This window comes from Camelina sativa, chromosome 20 (genome assembly GCF_000633955.1).
Source record: "Camelina sativa cultivar DH55 chromosome 20, Cs, whole genome shotgun sequence".
In the NCBI taxonomy this organism is placed as follows: Eukaryota; Viridiplantae; Streptophyta; class Magnoliopsida; order Brassicales; family Brassicaceae; genus Camelina; species Camelina sativa.
The window spans coordinates 27836130-27846417 of record NC_025704.1 but is presented as its reverse complement, the minus strand read 5'-3'; the positions used below and the strand labels follow the sequence as shown (position 1 = coordinate 27846417).

The 10288-nt window shown below is 35.9% G+C and overlaps 2 protein-coding genes across 2 annotated transcripts; both read left to right on the top strand.

Moving 5' to 3' along the window:
* LOC109131306 lies at positions 2813 to 4750 on the top strand. The gene has a single exon (XM_019242106.1). It carries the CDS (start codon positions 2891 to 2893, stop codon positions 4484 to 4486), a length of 1596 nt encoding a protein of 531 aa, XP_019097651.1. The 5' UTR covers positions 2813 to 2890; the 3' UTR covers positions 4487 to 4750.
* On the top strand, positions 4929 to 6406 carry LOC104771874. Its single transcript, XM_019242153.1, has 3 exons — positions 4929 to 5031; positions 5141 to 5874; positions 5963 to 6406. Exons 1-3 carry the CDS (start codon positions 4978 to 4980, stop codon positions 6300 to 6302), a joined length of 1128 nt encoding a protein of 375 aa, XP_019097698.1. The 5' UTR covers positions 4929 to 4977; the 3' UTR covers positions 6303 to 6406.

Genomic DNA, 10288 nt, shown 5'->3' with positions numbered 1-10288 from the left:
TGAAAGAGTGTACCTCAAGATGGCCATGTTGTAGGGTCAGAACCGGTCATTGACAGAGACTAAGCTGAGTCCGAGGTACATGGGTCCGTTAAGAGTGGCTGAGCGGGTGGGACCAATAGCATATAGGCTGGAGTTGTCTGATGTTATGTGTGCATTCCACAAGGTCTTCAATGTCTCGATGCAACGGAAGAGTCTTTGCGAGAATGATCAGTGCTTGGCTAAGGTTCCCGAGGATCTTCAGCCTAACATGACTTTGGTGACAAAACCAGTGAGGGTTCTCGAGAGTATAGTCAAGGAACTTTGGAAGAAGAAGGTTCATTTGATGAGAGTCCTATGTGACTGTGATGGTGTAAAGGAGCAGACTTGAGAGCCAAGGGCGAGGATGAAGGCAAGGTTTAAGAAGAGGTTTGAAAAGTAGGTCGAGGCTTGAACTTGCCTAGTCTTGGTCCCAGTAGTTGAGGTAGTTGGTGGTGCGGTGTAGTCCATGGCTGGAGAAAAATTGAGTATTCTAGCCCCATCTCTCTTGATACTTGGTCACTTAGGGGTGGTTGGTTATGCGACTAAGTACCAAATGAGGTGGTGTTTAGTATACGTGATTCCGTGAAGCTTGTGCTAAAAGTGAAAAGTGCTAAAAATGGAAAGTTTTATGGGAGTTAGAATTTGCCAGTTTTAGTCATTGTGAGCCTTTACGGGGCTTGTCTGGCCTTTGTGGCAGACTGTTGAGTCATTGTGTGGCCTGTGTGTGGTGGTCTTTCTAGACATTGTGTGGTCTTTGTGGTAGGCTGTTTAGACAATTGTGTGGCCTTTATGGCGGGTTGTTTAGCCAATATTGCATGTTTAGGCGGTCCTTTGGGATGTATGGTCTTCGTGACAGTCCTCCGGGACATGTGGCCTGTTTAGGCAATCTTTCGGGATGTGTGGTCTTTGTGACGGTCCTTCGGGATGTATGATATTCATGACGGTCCATACTAAGGTGAGTGCATGACCATGGCTTATCTAAACAATTAGGGTTGTGTGATTGATTTCGGGATTGTATGATTGATTCCTTTCTGTTCTGTGTGCTTTTGTGGTGTTTCTGTGGCCATGTGTGGCTGCTCTTGGTTGTGTCGTCGTGGGAGATGATGTTGTGGAGTTTTAGGGTCGGTTGATGGTGGAGATCGTCAACGGAGGTGTTGCATAGGTTGAGTGTCGACCGACACCAGGTGGGTGTCGATTGATACCATCTGACTTCGCGAAAGGAGATCGTGTTGCAGAAGTGGTGCAGAGTGGTGGTGGTATGGCACCAGAAGGGGTGTCGACCGACACCAGGAGGGTGTTGATCGACACCATGTGTTCGTGGATGCAGTTTTGGTTCCAATTGACTGTTTTTGGCTGTTTTTATGTTGTTTTCTTGTGTATGGCCTTAATTACTTCTATGTATAGCCTAGTAGATGGGAGAATTGCCTCACTAAGTATTTATGATAATATTTATGCATCTCAATTGTTGTTTTTGGTGTAAGTAATATGTGACGTGGAATGATGGCTATGAGGAGGAGTATGATATAGGGTCTCGGTTTTGTGATGTTGGTTTTTAGTGTTTGTGTTGTTGGAACCTTGGATAGAAATATGTTAGGTTGTTGGTTATGTCTTACGTTCCGTTGTGGATATTGTTGGTTTGGTATTTGTCGGCCTATGTTGTTATCTGGAATTGGTTATGATGGATTGTGTATATTGGTTATTGTTGGTTTATTATTGGTCGGATTGTATCGTTTGGTATGTTTGAGTTGTTACTAAATATAATGGGGTATTTAATTGTATTATTTAAAAAAAAGGTTGGGTTGTTTCAAGTATTGAAAGAGATTTATGAGCTGCATCATCCAGAACATCTTAAAGTTGTGGTTTTTAAATGTGATTGGTATGATTCAACCATAGGGAAAGGTATACAAAAAAAACAAGTCAGGGATCATTGATATTAATGCTAAAAGGCATTATCAAAAGTATGATCCTTTTGTTTTGGCTTTACAAGCAGATCAGGTATGTTATGTTCCATATCCAAGAATGACTCAGCCGAAAAAAGATCAACAATGGGAAGCAGAAATTATGATATAGCCGAGAGGAAACGTATTGGTCAACCAAAATATGTATTTCACTGCATTGCAACATGATAACGATAATTCTGTTGTCCAATCTGATTCATTGCACGTCGAGACACTATTATATCCAGATGGTCAACCAGAAGATTTTGATGATCTGGTTGTAGAAGAAGTTGGATCAGACGCTGAAGATGGGAATTCTGATATCGAGTTAACTATAGACGACGAATGTGAGTAATAATTTTCAGATTGTTTTATGTCATTTATTCTTTAAAAAAAAATTGTATTTTCAGCTTTTTCTTTTTTCTAATATTGAAATTATTTTCTTCTTTAATTAAAGTCACAAAAGTGATAATAACTATGTCACAATTTATAACTCAACACAAAAGTAACTAAAATAGTGACTAATTGTGACAAAGTAGTTGCAAAATATTTGTAACTAAAAGTGACGTAAATACTGTCACAAAAATTATATAATTTAGCTACCTTTTAAAATCGTATAATTTTGTCTCCCTGTTCACACCAAAAAAAATGAATATTGATAATTTGAAATGAAATTTGAAGCTCTAAGGTCATTCAGCACGAAAAGAACTAGATTCTATGTTTTTTTAAAGCTATTCTTTACTTTTTCTATCAAATAGGTAATCTAATGTTCCAACTTTCAATTCAAGTAAAATTTAACTATAAATGGAACAAATCTATTTTGAATAATATAAGAAAATCTTCATTTATTGGTTTTTTAATATACAAACATCCTCAAAAAAAAAAAAAAAAAAGAGAAAAGAGAAGAAAGGTCCAACATCGCAACATTGGCAACCATGGCTAGATTGGTTCGAAGACTATGTCCATCTGCTAATCATCCCGAGACTCCTCTAAAATCAACGACAATCTCATCAAAATGTGCTGCATGTTACGAAGCTCATGAAAATAAGCAAGGCTACAAGTGTAATATGTGCGATTTGTGTCTCCACGAGGAATGCATCAACACTAACATCCCTTCTCGTCATGCACACCCTCTCAAGCTCAACGATATGTATTACTCAAAGACATGTTCTCTTTGCCACACCAGTCCTACTTCAATAATTTATCAATGTTCACAATGTTCTTTTTGTATTTGTATCCCTTGTGCGAGAAAACCTCTTATCATTAGCCAAAGTAAAGCCCATGACCATGAACTCCTCCAATTACCGATAGAAGTCTCCTTCACTTGTTATGCGTGTGGGTTGTGTGTTACAGAATACCCGTGTATTTGTCTTCATTGTCGTTTTATAATTCATAGAGTATGCATCTCCTTACCACGTGTTATACGCATCAACAGACACGACCATCGTATCTCTCGTGTTTCTTCTCTTGGCTCTGGGAAGTGGATTTGCGGGGTATGTTATGAGCATGTTAATGGAGAGTATGGTGCATATTCTTGCTTGGCTTGTTCTTATGTTGCTCATTCAAAATGTGCAACATCTATTTATAGTTGGGATAGGATAGAACTTGAAGGGGTACCCGAAGAAGAAGAAGAAGAAGAAGAAAGAAAACCATTTGAAGTGATAGATCACAACCAAATCAAACATTTTAGCCATGAACACAATCTGAAGGTTTCGTTATCATCATCAAGACTCGAGGAACCCAGAGAACATTGCTATGCATGCACCATCCCTCTGTATTCTGAATTGTGCTATAGATGCACACAGTGTGATTTTATTCTTCACGATGCATGCGCAAATCTCCCTCTGAAGAAAAGACATGAGTATAGCTCGCGAAAACTTAAGTTGTATGCCAAAAGGCTACAATATTTTAGTTGTGGGGCTTGTAATCGTTTTTGCACCGGTTTCTCATATATGGACGAGTACTCTCTATTTAAGATTGATGTGCGATGTGCTTTGATTTCTGGTGCAATCAAACATGAAAGTCATCCACATTTTTTAGTTATAACTCAGGACATGGTCTCTAGCCGGAGGTGTGATAGTTGTGACTCGGTATGTTGGTTTTTTCTACGTTGTAGCGATATAGATAATTGTGGTGGCTACAATTTATGCTTTAGATGTGCTACTTTACCCACATTGGTAAGACACAGATACGATGTTCATCCTCTTTCCTTATGCTACAGTGAGAGAATTGTGAATGCGATACTTTGTTGCGGAATATGCGAAGAAGAATTAGATTCAAAAAGTTGGTTTTACAAATGCAATGAATGTGGCTCAACTCTTCATACTAAATGTGTATTTAATCATCTAATACACTCAAGACCTGGATGTAGTTTACAGATGGGTTACTCGGACTCATTTTATTTGCTTCCCAATCATCATCTCTCTCGGCCTATTTGCTCCTTATGTAAGACTCGTTGTATGGGTGATTTTGTTCTAAACCATAAGGATGATACAAATCTATTCATATGTTGTTCTTGTCAAATTCACTAAATAATTCTGTTGATATTACGACGCTTAGTATTGAAATTAATTTATAAAATTTATAAATGCATTCTGTCATGTCTCTTGTAATAAATTTATAAAAACTAAAAACTGTATTGATTAATGTAATATATTAATCTATCTAATATATTATGGTAGATGGATATTTATGGGGAAAGGGTACTGGTAAAAAAAAAGACATAATTAAATTGAAAAATATTCATGAGATTATTATGTAAACTAGTGGGTCATTAGATCAAATAATATGGAACATTTTTAGCAAAAATTTCTAAATGTAAAGCAACACTTTAAAGAAAGGAGAAATCAATGCTTTATATTTCATTTCCTTTTCTACCTTCAAATACGTCTAATTATTTATTTCCTAAAGAATATTATGCTCTTCTTTAATGTCAACTTGTTGTTCAAGCAAAGTCTATAGAGACGGCTGGAGAAGACCCACAAGAGAGATCACATCAACATAGTTCAAAGATTTTAGAAAAATGTCTCAACCTCTCAGCCGAATCATGAAGCCCCTTGTCTACACAAACATCTTCGTAAGCTTCTTTCTTCTTTTTTTTTTTCAATTCCTTCTACAATCATTAAGGTTTTATTTTATGGTTCTACTATTTTTGTGTTTCTTTTTGTATGGTTACATTTTGGCAGAGACACAATAACATGGTTCGGTGGTGTTCTTCTACGCCGATCTACCCGTTAATGTTAATTGACCACCTCCTTAAGGTCGGAGGCTCTTCAAATGGTAACAACTCGATATCAAGAAGGTCCGGATCAGAGGGTGAAAATGAAATCATAATCAAGAACAAGTGTCTCGCTAGAGAAGTCCAAGAGGCAATGAGTACTGGATTTAATCAAAGTGGAGTGTATATTCACATGAAGGAAAAAGCACTACTCCGTGATATGGATAACGTTCGTCTAAACATCTATTACGAGCCTTCTGACCCTAAATCAAAATCTGTTTCTGTTCATCTACCTCCTCTTCCAAAAGGCTCACAAATCCAAAACCTTGCCATGTCCTCTCTTCCTGACCTAGAAAATGATGACTGGGTCGTTGCTATCAAGTTATCGGTATCTCGGCTTAGGCTATATAGGCACAAGGACTTACGGTGGATCGATATTAAAACCACGCATGGGCATGAGTCTCTATGCCCATACTCAAGTCTCATGTACTCTAAGAAAGATCAGAGATTCTACACTCCAAGCCACGAACACTTGTGCTCATTTGGTCTGAACTTCAAAGAGAAAGACAAGCCCAAGTATGATCGCATTTGGAAAGAAGATATTCCTCAGTATATGCTGTACGAAATGGAGCAGATGAATTTTTATACCAGGACAGATCATCTAGTGGAGTCACCTTCTGGGGAGCAATTCCTCATCTCATGGTACGTACGTTTGTTATTTTGTTATTTTCTTTTCTAAGTATACATTATATAGCTGTTTCGTTATAATGGCTCTCTCGTATGTTTGAAGGTACTACGGGGACGGCTTTGAGTCAGACACAGTCGTGCAAAAAACAAAGAGGTTCTTGGTGTTTAAAGAGAAGCAGAGATCGGATACAGGATACAAAGATATGTATTACACCGAAGATATTGGAGATCTTTGTATTTTTCTTGGGCATGGTGAAGCTTTGTGTGTTCCAGCGAGCTCGTCTCCAGGTCTTAAGCCTAACTGCATCTATTTCGTGGGACATAACTTTGGTGTTTACGATATCACCACCCAAACCTGCACTCTCTTCTACACTGAGGACGGTCCATTAAGATCCACTGCCTTTCCTTACTGGCCTCATCCATTTTCCCTCACTCCTACTTGATATGGTGTTTGGGGGGTTTTTTTTTTTAATTACCGTAAGAAATTAATATTTACTCATGTTTATTTCAATGTATGACAAAATTAATTTTTTATTCAAAAAAAAAATAAAAAATTATTAGTATTAAGTCATCAGTGTAAGGATGCATTAAGGGATTTTTAAGAAATTATATCGAAGAAAGGAAAGAAAAAAACAAGTTAATTAAAGCCATTCCAATGCATATAAAATAAAATAAAATTTGTTTTTAAATGATTATCAAGTGTTTTTTTTTCTAGATTTCAAAGCTTAGAGATTGTTGTCGTAAAGCTAGCTTCTAAATTGATGTATAGTTCATTTGAATATATACTATATATTAGATTATGATCCGTGGTATACCGCATGACAAATTTTTGTTTTAATTTTTTGTTAATGTAATATGTTGTTAATTTTAGTGATTTAGCATATAACCCGCGATATACCGTACAACAATTTTTGTTTAATACAATCTTAATTAAGTCAGTTGATTCGATCATTTTATATTAGTGTTATTAAAATAGTAAAATGAGGATTTAATTTATATTGAAGTATCATATTAATGATATTTTATTTTTTAATATTATCAATTCCACTTTATTATGTCATATAACGTGTCCTGCAATATAATCCGTTTGTACTATTTTGAAAATTTAATATGTTTAAATATTCATAATTTTAAAATTTTTATTAAGTTTAGATATATCAATTATAATATTTTAAACTTTTGAAAAGTTTAAAATTTACTATATACGGTTAAATTAAACAGTTCAACTAAAAACCCAAATTAAACTCGCAATATACCGTAGAACTATATTTGTTTACCACAATCTTGATTAAGTTTGACATACATTGCTATTTTTAAAAATATTAAAATGAAAATTTAATCCGTTTTGAAGTATCGGACTAGTGATATTTTTTTTATTATTATTATTATTGATTCAAAACGTCTCGTCATGCAAGATAACTCTTATCTGTTATTTAAAAATTTTAATATTTTTAAATATTTATTGTTTTAAACTTTTTATTAAGTTTGGATACACCAGTTATATATTTTACACTTCTCAAAATCTTAAAATTTACTATATATGTATGTTGAACATACATTTTTTATATTAATTGAATTTATATATGTCTGTTTTAAAAAAATTCAAATTACAATATAAACCGAAAAGATACAATTTCATTAACTTTATGTATTATACGATGATTTACAATAATTAAAAATTAAATTCAAACAAAGATGATAGGAGAGTAAATAAATCTGGAATAAATATTTTAAATATCTATATTAATTGTAGAACATTATATTTAAAATATTTTAATTATGTTTGGTTATAAGGATATTAGAGAATATTAACTAAAATTGTTTGTATATGAATTTAAACAATTTGATCGGTAATAGTTTCCAAAACAAATATAATTCTCAAAAATACTAGTATAGATGATAGTCATTTGTCATATATATTCATTACAAGGACAAAAATAACAAAAAATATTCTGACAATCACAGCCGTGAAACAATGATTCAGGGACTCAATTTCAACTAATATAAAAATACCAGTATTAAATTTTTGAACACCAAGTCTAACCTGGTCCAAGTGGTTGGAGTCTAACGATTTTAGATACCACATCAAACTTGCGACCACGGTTCGAATCGCCCTTGGTACCTTACCTCTCTCTCTCTCTCTCTTTCATGGGGAAAGTTTGTTTGTTGTTGTTGTTGTTGTTGTTCTCGCTGCTAGAAAAATGAGGTAATCCAAATTACCTTTTTTTTTTTTACTTTACTTAAATTATTATTATTATTATTATATCAAATCATTTTCAGTTTAATTACCTAAAAATCTAAAGATTTTAAATTTTACTCTCAATTTCTAAGTATTCATAGGTTCGTCCATATCAACTTTCTTAATTAACAACTTTTTAAATTTATCAGATCAATTACACGTTCGTCCATATCAACTTTCTTAATTAACAACTTTTTAAATTTATCAGATCAATTACACTCCTACTTCTTCAATTATAATACTCTTGTGTCTGATTATGCTTAAAAGGATCCGGTTAAAAGAACATTATTTGTCCCCTAATCGAATCTGGTTCAAGTAGTTGGGTTACAGTCTGACTAAGTTTTATAATCTTGGAATCTAGAGTTCGATTTCGATTTGGTGCCATGTGCCCATGTCCTTCTCTCTGTCTTTCCAATCTTCGTTACCAAAGAATTTGTTCGCTTCGGTTACACACAATATGAGGTCTTAAATTTCTTCTTTTTTTTTTTCTTGTATAAAAGTTCTTAGTAATTTTTTTTTTTGCTAAATATGTAAATATCATTTAAAATGAAAAGAGGTTTTACAATAGCAGTAATTCCTAAATAAAGTAACTTTGGCAAAAAAAAAAAAACAAGGTTACAGTAAGGTTAGAGAAAAATTTGGGGGAGATATTATCGGATCCAAAGGGACTGGAGCCTTTGCTACTTCCTTTTAGCTTCACTGGAGGTGAGAATGTTTTTGACTTCTCGATCCACGAGCTTAAAGATGATTTGGGGAGGAAGCTTTATATTGTTGTGCAGAGCATTGTTTCGCTGTCTCTAGAGGTTATAAATCACCGAATGAGCAAAGACCTTCCTTAAGAGGGAGGGTGCCGATGGGGTAGAGGTACGAATCCAGGAGAGGAGTTCTGCCCAGGAGCAGAAACACCTCTGACGCAGGGACAACCTGTTAAAGACCATATGCCATACCTGAGCAGAAAAATCACACACCAATAATAGGTGGTCCCGCGTTTCAGATGCGATAGAACAGAGACAACAAGCATCTGATTGGATCAAACCCCAGGCTACCATTCTTTGCCTGGTGGGTAGTCGATTTAGCTGGCATACCCACATGTTGAAAGCATGGCGCAGAATTGCTCCTTTGAACCAGACTATAGCGACCCAATCTTTTTTTTCCTCTCTAGGTCTCAGAGCCTCCCAGGTCCTAGCTACCGAGAAACCTTTAGTGTTAAGGTCATCCAAACACCACACATATTCATCTTGATTCGGTTCGAGTGTTGCTAAGGGCAAGGATCAAAGGTGGTCATAAATGATTGAAGCTTGATGTGATCTGGTCAAGGGAAGTCTCCATCCATTCCCATCAATAGCTTCTGCAACCTTTGCCGATAGTGGGATTCAAATAATCCTAGAGCCATAATCTCCAAGACAAGTGATGAGCGGGCCAAGGGAGGTCCAATTATCAAACCAGAAGGAGGCAGTCATCCCATTTCTTACATTGCATTTTATGAACCTCCACGCCAGCGGTCTTAAGAGCAAAAGCGTCTTCCATGTCCAGGAGTCGCTTTCATTGTTGTTCACGTACCAGAAGGAAGAATTCCTGAGGTAATGGTGTCGGTGCCAGTCTGTCCATTGAGAGACCGTATGGTCAAATAATAGCCATATTAATCTCAGGAGCAGCGTTTTATTCCATTCTGAGAGCCTTCTGAGTCCCAGACCCCCTTCCTCCTTTGGTAGACAGACCACTTCCCAAGCAACTTTTGCCCCTTTTCCTTACTCTATATTGCCAGACCAAAGGTATCTAGAGCACAAGCTTTCAATCTTTTTGATACAGCCTTTTGGCAGCAGAAAAGTTGACATCCAAAAATTTAGAGAGCCATAGATGACAGAGGCGATTAATTGCAGTCTACCTGCAAAGGAGAGAGACTTTGTTGCCCACGATCGGAACTTACTTGAGATTTTCTCCACTAGAGGTTCATATTCCGCGATGCGCAACTTTCTGTTCATAAGGGGCATTCCCAATACCTTATGGGGAGGGTTCCAATTGGGAAGCCATAAGCTGATATTTGTTTACGTTCGTTGCTGTCCAACCCCGCATGAAACAACTGGATTTTGTCTTTGCTGACTTTCAAACCCGACTAAGAAGCAAAATCATCTAAAGCTTCACAGATGCCATGCAGCGATGAATGTCCCCCATCAAAGAAGATCATAACAT

Excerpts from the sequence above, each read along its gene's own strand:
- LOC109131306 (XM_019242106.1), top strand. The coding sequence starts at position 2,891 with ATGGCTAGATTGGTTCGAAGACTATGTCCATCTGCTAATCATCCCGAG.
- LOC104771874 (XM_019242153.1), top strand. The coding sequence starts at position 4,978 with ATGTCTCAACCTCTCAGCCGAATCATGAAGCCCCTTGTCTACACAAAC. Across the intron at positions 5,032-5,140 it reads TTGTCTACACAAACATCTTC|AGACACAATAACATGGTTCG; the intron begins GTAAGCTTCTTT and ends ACATTTTGGCAG. Across the intron at positions 5,875-5,962 it reads GAGCAATTCCTCATCTCATG|GTACTACGGGGACGGCTTTG; the intron begins GTACGTACGTTT and ends GTATGTTTGAAG.